At 40.4% G+C, this 21,404-nt stretch overlaps 2 protein-coding genes across 7 annotated transcripts in view; one reads left to right on the forward strand and one right to left on the reverse strand.

Moving 5' to 3' along the window:
* Positions 1-21,404, forward strand: part of LOC116228823 (uncharacterized) — a 37,097-nt gene that overhangs the window by 5,479 nt on the left and 10,214 nt on the right. For all 3 annotated transcript variants that reach the window (XM_090135321.1, XM_031592967.2, XM_090135319.1), the window contains exons 3-4: positions 3,140-3,229; positions 10,529-10,679. In XM_090135321.1, the coding sequence (XP_089991447.1) occupies positions 3,140-3,229; positions 10,529-10,679 (241 nt within the window). The remainder of the gene's footprint in view (positions 1-3,139; positions 3,230-10,528; positions 10,680-21,404) is intronic.
* CNST (consortin, connexin sorting protein) overlaps positions 12,414-21,404 on the reverse strand; it is a 50,189-nt gene continuing 41,198 nt past the window's right edge. Inside the window, exons 10-12 of one of the 4 annotated variants that reach the window (XR_016464162.1) lie at positions 19,101-19,236; positions 16,948-17,498; positions 12,420-14,838 (exon numbers count right to left, since the gene is read on the reverse strand). Coding sequence is in view for 2 of the 4 variants with exons in the window: in XM_090135318.1 (XP_089991444.1) it covers positions 17,293-17,498; positions 19,101-19,236 (342 nt within the window). In the remaining 2 variants the exon portion in view is untranslated. Of the gene's footprint in view, positions 17,499-19,100; positions 19,237-21,404 lie in introns of all 4 variants that reach the window. The other 3 variants (XR_004166872.2, XM_090135318.1, XM_031592901.2) reach the window with 3 other exon arrangements.

Consider the following 21,404-nt stretch of genomic DNA (forward strand, 5'->3'; position numbering starts at 1 on the left):
CAGTGAAGCATACTTTGTCATTCTTGACATTCTTCCAACACCCCCAGATGACTGTTTGCAAAGTCTGTGTAGAGCCCAGCATTGGTTTATGTCACAGCGGAGCCTCGCTTACAGAGACAACTCTATCCTCTTTTCTGAATTTCTGACATGGAATCAGTGTGTCCTGAGTGGACTGAGAATCAGTTATTTAAGACTTTATCTCAGCAACACCATCTTATCTTGGCACTTGTAAAAACTTGCTTGACTCATGAAAAATAATGAGCTGAAGATACTGTTTTCTCTGTGCAGCTGAACATATGCAGAGTGGGTAAAGGACAAAGGCCACAGTCCAATATTCTCTCATCCTCTCCTGTAGAGCACGGTGCCTACAATTGCCCTAAGTGGTTTAGATGACTTCTCTAAATTTGTGGTTCCCCAGCAAAGAGACTTTCAAGATGTGGCACACAATTTTCACAAGAGTTTTTTAAAGGAAACAAAAAACAAACATCTTATGTATCTACAGTAGCAGATTCAAAGTCTTCATTGTGCCAGCTCTTATCTGAAGAGGAATAAATATTTCCATGTCAGCAGCTACTGTGTGAGGGGAGGACAGGGTCTACCTGACAGTTGATAACTTGGCCACCAGAGAAGCATATTTATAAAAGTCTTTGCTAATTAGTAACTTCCTGAACATTAGGTAAGTGCTTTCACAACAGCAATTACAGCCAGTCAACAGAACCTCACTGCTACACCTGGTGTTTTCAACTGCTCCTCTCAAACTGCCTGCGGCAGCAAGCCAGGTGGTGCAGCAACCTGCACTTGCGGCTCAGCATGGTAGAAAAAGAAAAGATAAGGGGAAAGGATAAAATGAAGCACAGAGTGTTGGTGAAATCTGATGTACTTTAGGTAAGTGAGTGGCTGACACTGAGGGCATGCAGTAGATGGGCAGAGGCAAAAGATTGGTATCTTGGTGAAGAGAGTTACAAGGACAGGAAGGTAGAAGATCACAGAATCACAGAATGTTGGGGGCAGGAAGGGAGCTCAAAAGATCATCTAGTCCAATCTCTCTGCTGGAGGAAGAACACAGAGGTCAGGTCACACAGATGTGGGGTAGTGCACCAGTTCGTGAGACTGGGACCTGCAGAAATATATGCATCTGGGGATCTGATGAAGGGAAGGAAAACACTAAGAGAGGAGAGGCAGGCAAGGATGGAAACGTACCACTTCTGACCCATCTTTATGATTTGCAAGAAACATATTCTGGTAATATCTACTGGTTCTGGCTCACAAACAAATTAAAATTTGAGACCTCCCTACTCCAGTTCAGTCTTTTACAAGTTATCTGCAACTGAAAGCTCGGTATGCTTTTCATCATACGATGTCTGCCGCTGCCCACACAGAAACCACACCAACACGAAAGGCTTACAATACACAAACAGACTGAGATAGAGCAGCTCCTTGCTAGTCTCAGAAACTGTGTCCGAGCTCCCTCTAGCGAGTTGTATTGTTTTTCTACGCTCAGGGATTGCTACCAGCAGCCATATACTTGCAGACTGAATAGCTAAATTTACATACATGCATATACATATGTATATTTTTTAATAAGCAGACAAAGGGTCTTTGTACCTGTCCAGTACAGTTTCTACTAATTCTACTTCACAAAGCTAAGTTCTTTTTTTCAGAAGTTGCTAGAGAAGTAAAAAGCAGAACAAATACAGTTTTAATGGCTTTAGAAACAAGTTGAGACTAGACTGTTTCCAAAGCTCCTGTAAAAGAAAAGCAGTAGCTTGATGTAACTTCCTACTTTAGATAGCACATATATTTTGTGAAGTAGCATTTCTAGAAGGGGAGGTGAAAGAGGGCTTTCACCATCATGTGTGTGGAACAAGAACTAGAAACAGGGCTGGTGTATAAATCAATTCCCTTGGCATTGTATGGAGCAAGAAAATGGGTAAACCTCTAACTTTTTGTAAAAGTCAAACTGCTCAGTTTTCTGAACTGGTGAATGAATTCTGGAACATGGCCACTGTGAGCCTAAAATGGAAAGACTACTTCTCATTTAAGTGTCGGAATATGAGGTATTTTCCTATTCAGATCTCCTTTACAAACTTTAAAATATTTCAAATTATTCCTTTTTAAAACGCGAGGTTTTAAAAACCAAAACAAGCATTTAATAACATTGTTTCTTTCTGTCTCATTGAAGACGTGGCTGAAGATGTGTTAAGATGGCATTTCTCCACCTACCAGTTTAATTATTTATTCTTGAAATCAGGATGTTTCTGTATGCAAAAAACTTCAGCTACAGAGGCTATGAACTGTTGCTTCAGCTCTTTCACACGTGTACACATGTCTACCTGTGTTTGTCCTCAAAATGGGGAGGGGAAGGGGGAGAATAGGAATATTTTAACCGAAACAACTCTCAGCTATCTAGTGTTCAGTGTAAGCATGATCTCCAGCTCTCCTGCTGTTTTGCAGGGGAGTTGTGCACAGCAAAATTCACCTGGCACTGACTTGGTGCAAGGTTGAGCACGTTGTCTCCTTTGTATCCACTCTTGTAGGCACTACTTTTACAGCAAGCTGTGCGTTGCTGTTACTGTTTCCTTTGGCTTGTTACCAATTCTGCTACACCCGTGGAACCAAGTTTCTTTGCACTATTCAGCCACAACAACCAATTAACTTTGTTCATATACTCATCCTCTTCAGGAGTCCCGTGCCACTAAATAAATCCTTACCTCTGAGATATATGCCACTGACAATATTCTACAGTCCTAGCTCTTCTAGAGCAGAGAAATAATTCCCTTACAGCTCTGTCTGGACTTCTGTTCCAAAGTTCTCAAACCTAGGTGCAAGTTTAGTAGTGGGCACACCAGCAGCCATGAAGTTGATGTGAGCTCAGTGAAAGGCTGTTAGCACATCTGACAGGGGAAAGCCAAGCTGCAAGGGAAGTTAATTTGCCCAAATGAGGAATAGAACAAAGAACTGGAGCTATGCATTTAACAGTACAGAGCAGTAACGTTTCCCTGATCACCGTATCAGGCTCATCACAGGTTCACCCACAGGAGGGTTGTGCATTTGTTTTTACAGAAGATCTCAGGTGGAGATGAAGCACCCAGGGGCTGGGTTAGCAGGAACCACAGCAGTCTCTTCCTCTCCTGTGCAGGTAGCCTGGAGCAGTATGGTCAGATTCCGTATCAGAGGAAGCATGTAATGTTGAAACCATTTGGCCTGGAGCAACGAAAGCACAGAAGAGGTATGAAACCAAGTTAATGACAGCACACCAAGCCCTGTTTAAAAACAACATGCCATTTAAACAAAGTAAAGGCTCTTCAGTGGACCTGAAAACAGAGCGTTGTTCCACTTCATTGTATACCTAACTGCAGTAAGTCCGAGAAGAAGAAAGGTTATCTCTAATGATCACTGGCTTAAGTCTTACAATGGTTCCATGCCCTTGGTAAACACTAAGAGTTCTAATTGTACTTTTTGCTCCCCTTTTTTTTTTTTTTTTTTTTTTTCCATTTCACTAAAAATGATCAATCTTTTCTCTAAGAACTGATAACAAGGTCCAGTAGGTGAACCTGAAGCTGAAACTAGGACATTCTAGCTTAAAAATAACTCATTAGGATTTAGGCATCTAAGTCACCTCTGAAAACAGGCCATAGATACTCACAATTACCAGTTAAAAACAGATGCTAAACTTGCATGTCTGGTTCAAAGAGTATTATAGATAACCTGAAGGTTACTCTCAGACATTAATGAGCTGTATTGGTGAGCATGGATTTTTGCACTGAAAACTTGGAGCAGAGAAATTGCTCAACATCACTTAGATCTGAGGAATGGCCCTGTGCTCTTATCAGTTATTATATATCTATGGTCAGGCCCATGGTGCTGTCCTGCTTTCAATATAAGCAGGAAGGGAATAAAAAAAGAACTCAGTGGAAGGCAACAAAGATGATAAAGGGCCAGGAACATTTCCCTTATGAAGAAAAGCTGAAAGACCTTGGGTCTGTTCAGCCTGGAGAAGACTGAAAGGGGATCTCATCACTGTTTATAAATAACTAAGTGTGAGAATGAAGTCCATGGAGTTGGACTCTTTTTGGTGGTGCACAGCAACAGAACAAGGGACAATGAGCAGAAACTGGAACATGGGAAGTTCCATACCGACACCAAGAGGAATTTCATTACTGTGAGGATGACAGAGCACTGGAACAGGCTGCCCAGAGAGGCTGCAGAGTTGTCTTCTCTGGAGATATTTGAGACCCAGCTGGATGCTTTCCTGTGTGGCTTGCTGTAGAGAACTGCTTTAGCAGGGGATTGGACACAGTGATCTCCAGAGGTCCTTTTCAACCCTTGTGATTCTGTGAAAAATCCAAAGAAGGGCAAAGTGAATGAAAAGTTCTATTTTGGAAACAGAAGTCTGGGAAAATCTTACTGTGCAGAGGTCAACTTCTGTTTTTACATAAAAAAAATCAGAATGCTCATTTGGTTTTGAATTGCTTAAGTCTGTTTAAAACTAAACGTTTCACTCCTTATCAGTGGTCTTTGAGATTATGGTTAGCTTTCGTTGGTCTGAGTTCTCAGTACTCATCCCTCTCAAAGCGTCAACCCATACGTATGTCTCGTTCTCTCTATTGGAGAGGCAGCAGAGATGAGGTAACGAAGGAGTGTGGAAATAACAATTTCTGCCAAAAATAAGACTGAAGATGCAATTAGCCTAAGCGCAATAAGAGGGCACAGCTTTTGTAGCTGGCCTCTTGCTTAAGCCAGATTGTCCCGAAATTTTCACTCCATCTTACTCCAGATCCTTGAAGCCATCCAGCTGTGCCCAGAGGTCACTCCCTCTCGTCCCATCCTCCACTTGTGTTCTCTTCTAATTTGCTCTCTCTTTGCATTCTCTTTGGTGCACCAGGGGGTGCCACATTTAGAGACAGAACATCATCACACACCCTCAAGCCATTACCCATATTCTACATCACACTGCTGATGAACATGGTGGGAGAGAGCAACTCCTCACTTTGATGTGGCAGCAAATCACTAAGGATTCATTCTGATTCTGCACAACTACCTCCAGATGCTGGAAGTTCAACATCTTAGCTGCAAGTAACTATCTAATACTTCTACATGTGTGGCACACATTTCTATCCCTCTTCTGAGGGATAGCATATTTGTATAAAATAAAATAAAGTCAGATTCTAGTAAGAATATACATCCATTAATTGAGACTACCAAAATACTGTCTGGCCTGCGATAAAGCACAAAGTGCTGAAAACACGACACAGAGAGGAAGCCTTCAGCTCTGATCACCGGTGTCCCAGTAACAGCTGATTGCATAAATGTCTGAAACTGCAGCTAACATTTTGTAATTGCTTTGCAGCATTCTGGGTGGCAAAAAGGATATCTCTGAAAATCCTTATAAATAAAGCCCTCAAAGAGCAACTCTCTCATTTGAATCCAAAAGTTGCATCTACAGTGTTTTCCACTTTGTTCCCTCCAACTCCCCTGGGCCTGCTTGCTTTCTCAAGGCTGAGCCAGCTCCCCAAGCAAGCCAGCTGCCTCTCCCCACATCCCCATGGCTCCCTTGGCAGCCAGGCAGAGCAGCCACAAGCTCTGCTGGATAGGGATGCCACAAAGGTCTCCATGGACTCTTTTGCAATACATGCCTGGGAGGGGAAACATGCAGAAATGTTTATGGTGAACATGTTATTGCAGCCCTCATTGTTAATCACTGAGCAGCTCCAGGAATGTTGCTCTGCTGATTTTGCCACCCTAGAAACCTACTGGAGGCACTTCAAGTGTACGTCCAAGAGTCTTCCAAACTTCTAGCCAAGCAGCAACACCTTGGATTTGCACCCAGTACCCAAATACCATCAAACACTGCTGAAATTACCTTAAGTCCACTGGAATACATAACCAGCAACAATTTAGTTTTCCTTACCTACACCAGAGTTTTATGTCAGCTCACCTGTCCAGGAAATTAGTCACACATTGATGGAGCCAGGTGAATTCCCACGATAGGTGGAACCAGAAAAGTCATAGCCATCTCCCTCAGAGCTCTTATTCAAGGAAGGCTGGATCCAGGTCCTCCCCAGAAACCTGCTAGAAGTCAGGTGAACTGCTTTGAGAAACTTTGCGGGAACTGATTGCTCCTCCCAGGACTGCTGAAGTGAGAGCAAGCAAGCAAGAATCAGTCACCTGGAAGGGATGGCAGGACAGGGAGGAGACTACACAGATCACTCAGTTAACTTGCTTTTCTGTCTTCTTCTACTTTTTAAAAAGGACACTCATTCTGCTCAGTGTAGCAAAACCAATTACACAACACAGGTTTCTAATCTCTAATTACAGTGAATGCATTTGCCTCATTATTGCTGGAGGGAAAGAAACATGCAATGAAGCCACAGTATCTGTGGCAACAATGTCATGTGCCATGCTGATCAAAATCTAGTTCACTGCTGAATTTCAGTGTCGCCCTTCCGCATAGTAATTACGCTTTACAATTAAAAAAGACTCACCATTAAGGCTATGTACAAACAAAATATTTTCGTATGAAGCAAGGAACTCAGCAAAACATTATAACATTTATTAATAATCTAGGGCAAATATTTTCAGAAAGTCTCATTATTTTAAGGGCCAAAGGATAAAAATTCTGTGAGAACAAATAGTCTCATATTTTACAACTGGAACTAGGTCAACAACAAACTGAATTACCCAGCCAGCTTGAACAAACAAACTGCAGCAAAATTAAAAGCTGCTATCAAATTAGTCCAGCCTCTCTTGCTAGTCCACCTCAAAGTGAAAAAAAAACCCAAACAACAGTAATATCAGAATGTCATTCTCATGAGAAGGAATTAGGAACTGTCATGTTGCTTTCCACTTTTTGAACTAGAAAGAGAGAAGATTTACTTCAGAACAACAAGACAGAGAAACAGCAGGAAAGTTATAGCAGCAGGGTGTGGAATTCTTTCAGTTTGCTTTTTACTGAAAAAGACTGCTTGAAATAAATTAATGTTGGTGTCAAACCATAGTGATACAAGAGCCACAAGGCATTTTAGCAGTTCTAGGTTGGTGTCTACTCTATTGGGAATGAAATTCCTCTAGAAGACTGCCTTGCAGAAGTAAGAGGGAAAGGATGAACCTTTGTGGTCAGAAAGATGGAGCTTGAGGCTGCTCTTGAGCTGTTATTCCCTGTTGTTATCAGGGAGGTAGGAGCAGGGATAGCAGCCTTTGCTCTCCCTGCTCAGTGGCTCTGCTTTATAGAGATGTAGAATATATAAAAAGTGAAACATATAGAGAAGCCTTGTGGTATCAAGTACAGAAGCCTCATAAACTGCCAAACAGTACGACACCTTGTGCTTTAAGCACTGATTATAATAGTATTAAAAGTAATAACTCCAAGATTAGAAAATTATCAGTAACAAACCCATGCAGGACTTCCTGGGCAAGAACAGCTGTGAGAATATCAAAATCTGGCTTAGCCATAGCTAGGAATGATGTGACAGAGTCAGAAGGCTTTTTCCACTTAGTTATGATGTTTTGGAAGAAAGTAGGCTAACACTCAAAATGTTCTAGTTTGGCTCAGAGTGCAAATCTTGAAGTAATGCAGCTCTGTGGCAGCTTTTCTGAAGAGCACTATTTAATAAAAGGTTGTAATGTCAGTGACTTAATAAGCCTGCTTGTACTTTATGACTTGGGCTTTCAGTACCTATGTATTTTCTTTAATTACACTAGCATATCCTGTTGTCCTTAAGGATTCCTGTTCATGCAGTCACTGGGAAGCTATTCAGTATTCTTTTCACATTTGCTACTCAGTGCATGGATCCAGGTCTCAGATATTAACTGAGTACCTCCTCTCCAACAGGTTCTGCTTATGAAACTGTTCACTTGAAGTGATGCATTAGCACTCATCTTATTGCAGTGCTTGTAGTCCTTCCTGTAACCTTATAAAGGACACAAAGATTAGAATACTTGATCTCTGCCAGTGAGTTTGCTAAATATTTTGAGAGAATGCTGCTCGACAATTTGCATTGAAGTAGTGCAAGTTGTTTCAAATGCAGGTATGGGGTGTTAATTTGCTTGTTTAGAGCTGATTTTGAACTCCCAATATAGTTTCAATGGAAATTTGCAGTAGATCTACATCAAACTGTTCCTGAGGAGAACTCAGAAGGAAGCAAATAAGATTTTAACAATAACATGAAGGCCTGGTATCATTAAAAGGCTAGTCTATCAGTACATTTCATGAAAAAAAAACCAATATTTCCCACAGAAGCAGCAGCAATAGGAGTCTCATTTTTAATTTCTTTTTTCAGAATGAAATATTTGAAATAAACATCCGATGAGAAACAAGAAATAGCTTGAAAAATGAACAGTAGCTACATCCCCCTCTCTCTCCTCATTACGTTTTAAGTAAACTAGCAGCAGTGAGCATTCCTGCACAAGGAAAATTCCAATCATAGAACCTATTTTCATCTATTTACATGACCTATGCATTCCCTCCCCTGAATAAAGTTTTGTTTGTTTAGTTCTGGTTTTGTCTTTAACCATTTACAAGCCCATGCCTTTGGAAATGGAGACAAGTGCTGAAAAGCAGTATCTCAGTTAGGTGAGCTCAGATGAGCATCTCAGCTCATGAAGACTGATTGGATTATTCATCTGCCATGTTCATTTCTGGTTTGCCTGTGTGTGATAGAGATGGACAGCACTACATGCTGGCTCCTCTCCATATATTACTCCCAGCATCTACTGAATTAACATGCATTAACATGCATGAGTCCCAAAATAAGCACACAGCAGTGCCTTACCTGCCTCCTGTGGACCAATTCCTTTAAAGTTTTGCTAAGGGGCAATGATGATATCATTCTATTCTGCCACCACTGGCATACATGCTTAGAAAGAGTTCAGCAAAAGCTGCAACCTCAGCCTTCTGCACAAAAGCCCACCAGAAAATCACGTGTAAATGGGGCAACGCACAGCAGCAGAGGGCAAGATGCCTGAATCTTCCTGTAGTTAGGGCCAGTTTCACAGCTAACATCTGTGATAGTGAAGTGCTGATGGAGGTGGCTGCTCTGGGGCACTGAAACTCACCTCTAGCTCTCTAAAGAAAAACTCAGCTGTCCTTAGTGCGAGCAGAGTGCTAAATATGGCAAAGCTGCAACCTTCAGCAATATCATAAGAAGCAATATAAACCCAACAAAGTGAGAAAAATACAGTCTTTGAAATATAAGATAATATAATTATTTATAAAAATAATTCCATGAGGTTTCACTGATCGTTTTGCATAATAGAGCCCTTAATAAGTTTTGGTTTCAGTCACTAATTTCTTCCTCATTCCAATTTGAAAACATGCTGATTGAAATAATACTGAAGCTGCTCTTTTGCATAATTTATACAGAACTGCTCAAAATTGTTGGTTTCAAAATCTTCAGACCCCAAATATCAAGTACACCAATAGGCAAACACTAGGGGAAAAAGATGTGAAATGTAGGCAAGCAGTCCCCCAGTAGCTTAACCCATAACAGCCAACTATCGCAGACTGATTATTCCCTGCTCCCTCAGCCACTCCTCATAAGACTTGTGCTCCAGACCCCTCACCAGATTCATTGCCCTTCTCTGCCATTTCTTGTAGTGAGGGGCCCAAAACCGAACACAATGCTTGAGGTGCGGCCTCACCAGTGCTGAGTACAGGGGGAAAGCAGCTGACTCCTCTTCTTGTTGCACTTTCAATTTGTGCCTTTTACTCACATAACTCCATGTGTCCTTCAGTGTCAGTTATATTCTATTTCTGAAATCCAATGGAAAGAGATAATCAAACTACAGCTGGACAATAAGCCCAAACTTCTATGGGATGTACAGCATACCTAAAAAAGCAGGACATCTGCCACACTGTATCCCATAGATGGAGTAACTACCCCAGGCCTGTGTGGGTACGAGACCATTCCTGGGACCAACTTGACCTCTGGCTGCAGGGAGCACAGGGAAACACAGGCTGTTCAGCCCATCTTACTGAAAACCCACAGGTCTTCACAGTCAATGCACGGCTGCTGGGGCAAAGGATTCACCTCCCTGGTCACTTCTCACCAGGATGTCACAGCTATGGAAGGTGCCACACAAGGATGAGCAGTGCCAGATAGATTGGGCAGCATGGCCAGGCTGTGCAAGGCTTGCTCTGTAGTGCAAAATTCTTTTGGTTCACTGAAGATATTGTTTCAACGTCCTACTTCATGAGCCAATATGGGTGGTTCTCTGTAATGGGGATGTTTTATAATACATGAGTTACTTATTGCTAATGGCCATCTATTTTGCCATTGTAGGTAAACTGTGGGCTATTACTCTGCAGTGAGTTGGCTTAGGAAAATAATGCCCTATTTATAGAAAAATATGAGATGATACATTCAATGTTTCTTTAAAAAAGGTTAGCCATTGCTTAATTTTCCTCCTTTGCCTTCAGCTAAGGGATAGCTTTAAATTACACAGAAGTTGAAAAGAAAAGAAGGTTAATGAAGGCATTTTGGGGGATGTCAAGAACATTTGAAATTATTTTCATCTTTCTTATTTGCAGACAGTGATGACAACATCCACTTTACGGTCAGAACACTTCTGTGCCTCACCCAAGCTCCATTTCTGCCGGGAGGCAGGATCTGGTGGCCGCTGCCTCTTTCCACATCGCTGCGTTTCTTCACAACTGATTTCCCCTCATGGCACAGTGACAGGTATTGTATGAAGCCCAGTGGAGCTGTGAGACTGTGGTTTGATTTTTTTAACAGATTTCTCAACCGTGCCTGCTCTGCCGAGCATAGTTGCTTTCCTGCTACTCAACAGAGCGCGAGCAGTGAGGGCCGGACAGCAAAGCACACAGCCACCACAGGCAGCTTCAGCCTCTTCTTCTGCCTACAGAAGCTGCAATTACATTGTATTCCCATGTGGTCTCTTGATACAATTTGTTTCAGTTCATGTAAATAGCAACCAGCTATCATGAGTATGGTGATATCAGCTACTAAAAATACACTGAAGTGGATTTACTGCTGCATACTAGAAAGGAAATTCATCTCCTGAATTAATTTAATTCCTTATAATCATTGCAGAATTCATAAGAATATTAAAAACATCTTTAAACAAAGTCCTCAAAGTGTGAAGTCAAAGACAATGTGAATTACAGGGTACTCATTTATCTTCCCTAACCCATGCTGTCCTAGCAGGCAGGAGATCAGAAGCAGGGTTTACAAGCTCTAGGCCTGTTTTGTTTCTGTCTGCTATATGACCTTGTGCAGACCACTGAAATACTCATAGAGAGTCCTGCAAAGAATCTAGTTATATTTTAATGATTACTCTCCCTCTTTCCTCTTCCCTGACTTGAACTGTTGTGGCTTTTTTTTTTTTTTTTTTTTTTTCTTCTATAACATCTGGTTGGAAAAAACCCACAAACATAGAGTGATAGACTCATCTGAGCTGGAAGAGACCCTTAGCAGCCATCTTTTTCAACTCCCCTGCAATGAATAGGGTCACCTACAGCTACATCTGGTTGCTCTGAGCTCCATCCAGCCTCAACTCAAATGTCTCCTAGGATGAAGCATCCACTACCTCTCTGAGCAACCTGTGTCAGTGTCTCACCACCCTTATTATAAAAATCTTCTTCCTTATGACCAATCTAAACCTCCCCTGCTTTAGTCTGAAACCATTTCCCTTTGTCCTATCACAACAGGTCCTGCTAAGAGTCTGTCCCTTTCTTTCTTATAGCCCCCCATTAATGATATGCATAATTATCAGAAATATTTCTCACCCTTTACCAATTTCTTTTTAAAATCTTTTTACATTAGATACCTTTATTACACTTTTTCTGCAGTCATTTAAATATAAAATACTGCCTTTACCTTTGTACAACCTTGAGAAGTTGTTTCCCCTTAATCATTAGCTTCTATTTAAAACCTCAGAACTTTGATTAATCATTAGGAATTCTCAGTGTATGTTTTTTTTTAAAAAAAAAACGATTCTCTCCTTTCAAATCATCTCTTACTTCCTATCTACTGTAAACATTCTGCTAACTTTTATGATGGTAGATGCTGACATTCTATCTAGCTGAAGTTTGCTGCTTGGATCCTTAGTGATTCAAACCTTTTGCTCTCTTTTCAGTGCATCCTTTCCAGAGTGCACTGAATTGAGCTACCTTAGAAAGGCAATGTGAAAGTCTCCTTGCTGCTTCCACATCCCCAGAGGACTCCTGTGGCTTGATTCCCAGTGCAGAATATGTACTGAGCAGCTCAGTGGTGCCCTGTAGGAAACACTGTGTTGCTTCCATGGGAGAGGTAGTAGACATGCCTTTGAAACTTTGGGTGTTTCGGTACAGTCTCTTATTCTTTTTGTTTTACATTTATGTTTTGATTATAGCCTCTTTTCCATTAAAAACAAGTTCAGGATGAACCCAAAGGCAGAATCAGGCCTCTGGCTGAAAATCACTAACATCAGTTCTGTAACATCTCAGCCTTTTTTTTTTAACTTAAAGAAAAAACAAAACAAAACAACAACAACAACAAAAACATTAAAACATTACTTTAAGCTAAATGGAGTTTATACTTTAAGCTTCCTTGGGTAGCTACATGAGAAGTTACCTCACAAGTTCCAATGAATTTCTACAAAAATCTCTCTTCTCTTTTCACATTATAATTATCCCTCTTTCTGGCACTTGAATTTAAAAATACAAAACAAAACCAACATGAATAAAAATGACTCATTTCCTCTTAGGATTTCACTACATTTTCAGCCAGTCTAAGATTCTGGGTGGCCTCATTTGGTGGTGTTGAGGAATGGGGATGCTGCTAAAGGCAGTGCTGTATGCTGCAAACAGGAGGCGGCTGGCTTGGGTTGGGTTGGAGTCAGTTTAGTTTATTTGAACTCAAAGAGCAAACTGGGTTGTGTCCACTAAGCAAGTCACCAGCCCCAGCATTTCTCAAACTTACCATCCAACATCTTTTAGAGCAGTGCAGTAAGGCAACATGTCAGTATTTGTACACATCGCCCTGGATAAACAGTGCTCTGTGTGGAGGCTGGGTTTTCAGTTAGCCAGTAAAAGAAAAGCAAGCCAACCAATCAACTCAAGAAACTTACATCATGCTAAAATCCAAACCAAACCTCATACATTTTATCCTCATCTATTCTCCTGGGTTTGGATTATATAATGAAATTCTCTTTGGAGATGTTGCTCATTTACTTAATTTCATAGATCTTCTCAGTCTTTTCATACATTTAGAAATCACAGTACCCAGAAAGGTTCATATGTTTTCTTTGGGACACTTTTTATTTTATTTTATTTTTGCTACAGTATTTAAATTACAAGCTTGGGTGATGGTTTCAAACACAGTTATTTACTCCTTTTGCTAAAGAAGCTAAATTTGTTACAAATAGTTATTAGTCCTTTCAGATGGTCTTGGCTTTACATTATGGTACAAAATAGGCAAACATATTTTCCTGGGAGGGTAGCATCCCCTTTGGTTATCAAGTGCAATCACACAAGAATTGGACTTCTGACCTACTCCACTCTTTTGATATTTCAAGCTTGCTCTTTACCCACAAGAATCCTTGAACAGGAGTCTCCCCTTTGGTCAGACTACTTCCCACAGTGTGCCACCAGCACTATGTATTTTCCAAGTATGAAAGCAAAATATTAGAAAAACATTTTAAAACATGAGCTGTGTCTAGATTGCAAATGTCTGCTGGCATATCTGGGCTGTGGAAAATGCTTCCTCACTGACACTGCTTGGAACCAGACTGTGGTACAGCACAGCTATGCTACAGCACAGCACTCTTCCTGGTGTACTTCACGTTGCTTGGGGTGAGGGTGCTAATTATACCATCAGAAAGTTCTTTTTGGCTCTGTGCACTGAATACACAGAAAGCCTTGTTGGTTTTGATCTATTGCAAGAATCTCTCTAAAATCATTACACTGAGAGGATAAACTGGAAGATGGGGTTTCTGATGGAGTGCGGCGGGTGGTAAGTGGTCACAGCTTTCACCTTTGAAGGCAAATGATCAACCCAACATCCAGTCATCTTTCTAGAAATGAGTTTTAACTAATATCATGTACTGAACCGTTCCCTGAATTTTCCTACTGACTACAAATGCTTTTACAGTGGTCTGTTTCTCCTTCTGCCTAGCAGAACAACCATCTATCCAGTGAAAACTTAAATGCAAAGGGCTTTACAATGCACAAAAGGGAAGGAAAAAGCTTCTACTCTTTTCTTCCTACTTATAACAGTCTTAGCTGTTGCTCAGTATTACTTGACCACAAACTCCTCAGATGAGGATAACTGTTCAAATCCCCTTTTAGCTTAGATCTCCCTGACCAAGGTTCTGACCCCTGGGGCCACCCAGGTGGAAGCAATGCCACCAGCAATCAAAAGGGAACAGAATACACAGGATAGCCAACACCTGGCCAACCTGCACGCTCTCTGGATTTCAAACAAAGCACATTTTTTATGGTTGATCACCACAAGTCTGATAATGTAGTGCAGACCACGCAAACCATACTGACAATTGTCAGGCAAAGCAAGAATTAGTGCCATCATCTTCTCACAAAGGAATGCCAACAGAAATCAGATCCAGACTCGAGCACTTGGTTGCAACAGCTCAGAAGTGGAGCCTGGCAGCCCATGCGTGTGTGCCCCATCTGCTCCCCCAGATCCTGAGAGATTCTGCAGCAGTGGCACCTGGGCACAGGCCTGGAGGCTGCAGAGATGCTCACACTGCAGTGCAAATACAAGGCAGCTGGGCTACAAGGAACACCTGGCTGCTCATTCTTCCTCCGGTGTGTGCAGGTGAAGCGGTGCCCTACCTTTCCGTGATCTTCTCATTGGCAGTTCTGCTGATATAAGCGAGACTCTGCACAGGGAACACAACACAAAGTTGCCATGCCAGGATTCAGACCACAGATTTTCTCTGAACTACTTATCAAAAATTGCTTTGACTTTAAATAGCTCTACCGTTTTAAATAAAATAATTATTTTTAAATAGTTCTAATTAAACAAACCTAGAAGATCTTTGATCTTCATATCTGATATACCTTTGAATAAATAGTTCTATATATACCTCTTGATTTTTTGGTGAGGAAGTGCACAAAAACTTAAACAGATTTTTAAGCTAAAATCAACAGTTGTCTTTTAGAAATAAACTTAATATCCTGAAACACTCAATGTGAAGTTACAGAAATGCAAAATATATTCTAACTACACAATCACTATAAATATATATTTTAAGTGAATGCATGCTTTTTAATTACTCTGTGAGCAAATTACCAAAAAAGAAAAAAATTAAGATTTTCTTTAAAATAAAAACTAAATAAATACATAAATCAGGACTTAAAATAATAAACTGAACCAGCCAGTAACTCTTTAAAATACAAAAGCATCTCTCCCTTTCTCCCGTAGATCAGTCCAGCTTTACAACAAACAGCTAGTTGCTCTGAGGCAACCAGCTGAAAATACACCAAACTACTGTTCTTAAGCTACATTCTGAAAACAAACGTTGTCATTAATTGGGGCATTTTAAATTTACTGTTTAATGAAGAGCTGCCACACGAGGCTTCCTAAGGTATCAAGTAAGCCTCAGTAGTGAGAACTGAAAAAGAAATCATATGTGCAGTTTGTTTCAGAAGAGTATGGTTTTAACTTATGCTTTAAAATCCCGTTAAGCATAACAAAGCATTAGGAACAATCAAGCTCGCTAGTAGAGGAACAATTGGCTTGCAGATGCCAGAAAGCATAATTGTTTAATGTTATAACTCTGAGCGATGCCTCGAGGATTTCACTTTGTGGTAGTTTACAAAATAAGCTTGACCTGAAGGTGCTGCATTGTACGTTAGTAAGCTGGAAACCATGGAGTGGAGCGAAGTGGACCCCCTGCAAACTGCTGTTTCCTGAGGCGTGAAGGACTCGTCTCATACAAGGCCTGCAGCAGGGCCAGGCCAACAGGCTCTGTGCCAGGACAGCTGCTGTGCTTGGACCACAGCGCAGACCAAGGGCCTACGTCACCAGTTCTGACCTTCACCGTCACGTCGGTGTCTTTCTCATACACCACCCAGGAAGGGCTGAGCACCAGGTGATAGAAACAGCCATTTAAAATGACTCTTTTTACTGATTTAAATTTTGTTTGTAGAGCTGGTAGAAAAAGAGAGCAGATTTTACAAGTCTCAGAACTGGAGGGCAAATAGATGCAAATGTGCTTTATCTGCTGGAACAAGCGCCCTGGACTACCTAGAGGCTGTGGGTCTGCAGCAAGCCTCTGAGCACCTCCTGTTGGATCAGTTTCACTGTACATTAGGAACTCACTGGGTGAGAGGCTGCAACCACACAGTCCAGCGATCCCGTGTGCTCCTCCGGAGTGTAGGGAATCAGACATGAGCCCTAATTGCAATAAGTATTCACAGACAAAGGCAAGGATCATTATTCCCCATTTATGGAGGAGAAACTGAGGCACAAAGTGATTACTGTAAGTCAGTGACATAGCTGGACAGAAATCCCAGCTAGCCTGACACCTACAACCAGGTGCTTTAAAATTGGCCAAAGCCACTCTGCTATTAATGTGAATAATTTACTGAACATCTTGCTCCTTTTTCTGCATTTAGTGAGACCAATTATTTCTTTTTTATCCTCCTCTTTCTAAAACAACACTGGGAGTAAAGTTCCAGGAAACAATGTGAAATCTGCCAGCAGATTTATCCCACACATGACGTTCCCCGTATGCTGTAAGGTGCAGGTCGGCCTGTTATCACTGAATGGGGGCTCCATGAATGCTGCTGCACTCTTCTCACTCCATGCAAATTATTACATGGCTCACCGGGAGAATTAAAATGGAGAAAAATAGTAAGACTTAGAAGAAAAATAATGTTTTCATAAAACACAGACTTATTGCATGATAGTTGGAGGCAACACCTTTGCACAAACAGTTTTAAATCAGAGCTGTTCTTTAACTAAGCTTTCAGAGATTGCTTACACAATGTGTGGCAATGGGAGAGCATATAGAAGAGAGTTAATTTTCTTCTTTCTTCTTCAGTTGCTCAAGCTGTTGAAAAGCTGCTTGTCTAATCTTAAAAGGATGTAGAGAATAACTTGTTATTCTCCCATACCACACTGCTACGCCTTAAGATGTGAACAGTTTGCCACCTGATTGCTGAAAGGGAATTTTTCTCAATTTCTAAGTAACAGTGTAAGTACATCATCAAATGCACATCACCTGCAGGTGGCAAGTGTTACAAAGAACTTGAAATCACAGTTTTTTTTAATAGCCTCTCCAGCAACCAGTGGTGAGCTGTCAGTGTGCTGTCTCAGTCTATTTCAGCTACGAGAAGGCAATCCAGTGCTTAAGTTCTTCCACACGCTGCAATATCTGGGTATAATAGAAATCCATGTTGGCTGCAAAGTCTTTACACACAGGGGATTCCATGTCACCAAAGGTGCAGTACAGTGCAGTTCCTCCGATGCTAAGGAAAACGGTTGCTATGCACAGCAGGATCAGCAAAATACAGGAGCCGCCAGCTACTTCATCTGTGAGCAGAAGAGAAGGTGAATAAGAGACCAGACAAAGCAACATGAATGTGTATGTGCCATAGTTTTATCAGTATTCTGTATCATGACATCATGCAACAGACTATTTGGGTGCAGAGGCACACTGCACTGCGGAGCTGTGTTTCCTGGTTTCTCTAGCAGCCTCACATGAATTCTGACTCTCCAAGAGGAAGATACGCTGGGATTTTCTGCATTTCCCAGGAGCTTCCGTGTGATTTTTACTTCTGGGTGATGGGGGAAGAGCTCTCTGATTTTTTCTGGGAGGCAAGCCATGAAGAGCCTGCTGATACAGACTCAGACTGACCCTCTCCCCTCCGGTTTTATTTTTGATTCATTTTCATTAATTACTCTTAATTACTCTGTATTAATTCACATTCCTTTTAATAAATCTCTATTGTCTTTTTTTCCTTCTTCCTTCCCCCCACTCTTTCTCCCAAGGGGACGGAAGGTGTTTGTGTGATTAACTCTTCAAAATGCGACAGTATGAGAAAACCTGAGATTCCTGAGATTTGTTTCAGAAACCTAAATAATTATGTAGTGCCTTTTCTTCAACCTGTGCCCCTGTCCTTGTTTGTATCGCTTGTGGAGTCAATCCACACTGAAGTATAACAGATTTGAATGAGAGAATGTTGCAAAACAAAAACCTTCCTTCATGGAAATACCTGAAATGAAATGAAAGCTTTGAAAATAAAACAGATGATTTATTCTCATGTTTTGGCTGTAAGGGTGGAGACAAATCCTTCACAGAAGCCCACTAGTGAAGGGTTAGTTTAAATCACTGTTATCTGTGGTAACTCTTTGCAAGACTCTTTATTGCCATGAGCATGCTGCAGCTGTGATGCTGCCACCCTCACTACTTTTCCTTGACAGACTGTTTGCATGAACAACATCTGCCTTTTCTGTTAAATTGAAGAGGCTCTAAGAAAATTTCTGAGCCTCTTTCACCCATCAGGAGGGGAAACGGGGGGAAAAATTGAAGCTTTTTTTTTTTTTTTTTAATTTGATATAAAATGATAATAATGAAAATCAGCTTCCCTTCTGAATCACTAAATCCATATAAAAATAAAAATAATATTAAAAAAGGTAACTACTGAAATTGTATTTCAAATATAAATTATTTCTAAATATTTTCAAGAAAAAAAATGTGACAAGGCAGCAAATGGATTTCACTTTTGGTGTGTGACACATGTAATGAAGTGTTAAAATTCTGCTCAGTTTCTCTAGCAGACTGTACTGAAGTATTATGAAACTACTCCAGCACTGCAGAGCAGAGTTGGACTTCAGTTAAAATGATCCTAGGGCAAAACAGTAAAGTATTGAAGGATTTTGCAATCTAAAGCTCTCAAAAAAAAATGAATAAATGAAAGAAAAGTACTAAATCTCTGAGCCTGAAATGACTCAAGAGCTTTAGAGTGCCTCAGCTATTAGAGACCACTGAAAATAGATAACCTTTTCTCATTTCAACTTTAAAAAAAACAAGGTGCAATGTGCAGTGAATGTTCGCTTAGCTCTTGAGAATCAAAAGTTCAACACCATTTGCATGCTGAGAGCACATGTTATGAGTTAACAGTATTAGAATACCTTGATCGAAAGTGTCTTCCATTTCTTGGAACCGGACTCTTCTCTTTGTTTGCCTTTGCTGGACTTGGGCAATTGTTTTTCCATCCCTGTCATCTCTCTTCTTTAGTATAGACACCAATCCTTCTGCAGGGGCAATCTATCAGGAAAGATTACCAAAAATCATTTGACAGTGATTAGCACAACAGATGTGAGAAATTAAAGCATAAGATCTTCTTAACAAAGGCTTTGAGGAGTAAATGAGAGAAATAGAAAACAAATGGTTTCTACTCTGCTTTTCTTAAACATCACAGTACTTGTGAAACTCTTCTTGAACAAAGAATTTCACAGCATGAAGGAATGCTGCAGTAGCATTCTGCTGTCTAGAAGGTGACTAAGATGACAATGTTTGCTTTGGTCACTATCAAAGTTAAGCATGCAATGAATACTTAGTATGATCTAAACCATACATCAGCTCCTTCATAAGCTCATGTTATTAAATCATGTGGGCTGGGGCAGTGGGCTCCAGTCAAAACCACTCACAATAGAGGACAGTAAGAGGTCAAAGACACCACAGCTGCCTTTCGAAAGACATAATCCTGCAGAGCCTATCAAATACTTATTGTGAGATTAATTTTTCAGCATTGTGATTGGTTGCCCAAGGGAGAAAACAGGCAATAGCAGAGGACAAACAAATAAAAACACCAGGGGAAAAAGAAATCTTTGTGCTTCTGGATAAGTGTCAGCTCCATATTGTTATAAGCTCTCTGGATAAAGCACCAGTTCAAAAATGCTTCTCTGCAGTGATACATTCAATAAGTCATTAACTGTCCTTTCTTACTTCATTTGATTTAGCTGCAATAGTATATACTTTTCTTCCCACAAAGCCATATAAAGATGTTAGATCAAGGAGAAGTTCATAATTTCCTAATGATTATAGGAAGAAAAATAGGAGAAATATTAGAATAAAAATGCATAATGGAGAATTAAGAATGCTGTCATGAACTGGCACTGTGAAGGTCCTCCGCCAAATGAATTAGTACTGATTACCCTGGGTGTTTGACCTTCTAAACGAAGCACAAGAGTTACTATTTTCCCCAACAAAACTTTCATCAATTAAAAATACAAACCAAACCACCTTTCTTTGTAAAACTGTGTCCAGAAAGTAATTTTTCCTATTTATATACCAGGAAATGTTTTTCCTAATTACATATCAGAAAATGTTTTTCCTTGTTACAGCAAATATACCACGCAACTAGATCCTTACAAACAAAAGTACCAGCCAATTTTCTGAAGTCAAAGAAAAGGGAAACAGAAAAAGAAACACTGAGTTGATACAGTAAAAGCAAGGGACAACATTCATGCAAAGGTACACGCTATAGGTACAGAACTATACTTATTACATTCAACTATCCCATCTTTCTTCCATTTCTGCCAAACATGGATGCAACTATACAACAGAAAAGGTCTTCAACAAGCAGAACTTAGGTGAGCAGTATACAGGAACATCTGAGTTTATAGACACTAAAAGTGGATTTGCAGGATACATTACTTGGGTACAATAACCAAAGCTAAAATTGCCATGGTAGCAGTATATGTTGGCTGTGAAGCAGATGCCAATAGGGGGTCACTCAATGAAACCCTGCAACTGGGTTTCCAGGATCATGTGCCAAACATGCTAACATACTGACAGACTGTGCTTTAGCAAACTAAAATGGTTCAAGAACATGCTGATATTTCACAGGTGTAACAATCTACATGCTAATGTTAGCATTCAGTTAAACTAAGTGTAAGAGTCACTGCTTGAGTGCTTCACAATTCTGTTTTAAAGCAGCTACTGTTTTTCTTTCATTACCATGCCCCTTTAATGAGAAAGCACATTGTTTAAAGTTATTACAAATACAATACCTTAAGCAAGGAAGAAAATTTATTGATGAGACAGAGGCTTGACACAAATATCACCTAAGCATTATCTAAAACATAAGTACTACCTAAGAAACACAAACAGAAGCAAATGCTATTCCTTAATCCTACAGTCACCATGCTCTTCTTATCTTGAAATCTTTCTTTTCTGAAAATAAGTCTTATTCATCTCTCCATAAATTTGAGTGATCCCTTTTAAAACCTATTTTGTATATCATTGATAACCTTTGCTACATTCAAAAGTAATCTGTATTCATTTGTGCTACAAGTAAGAAAACATACCACATCTGCAACTGAGTTTGCAACTCACGTATGTAGCAGACATGAGCCAAAAACTCATGGTGAAGAGACAACTTTCCAGACAATACTATAGTTGCAGACAACTGGCTGCCTAACCATCCCATA

Source organism: Phasianus colchicus, chromosome 2 (assembly GCF_987193195.1).
Source record: "Phasianus colchicus chromosome 2, bPhaCol1.hap1.1, whole genome shotgun sequence".
Taxonomy (NCBI): Eukaryota; Metazoa; Chordata; class Aves; order Galliformes; family Phasianidae; genus Phasianus; species Phasianus colchicus.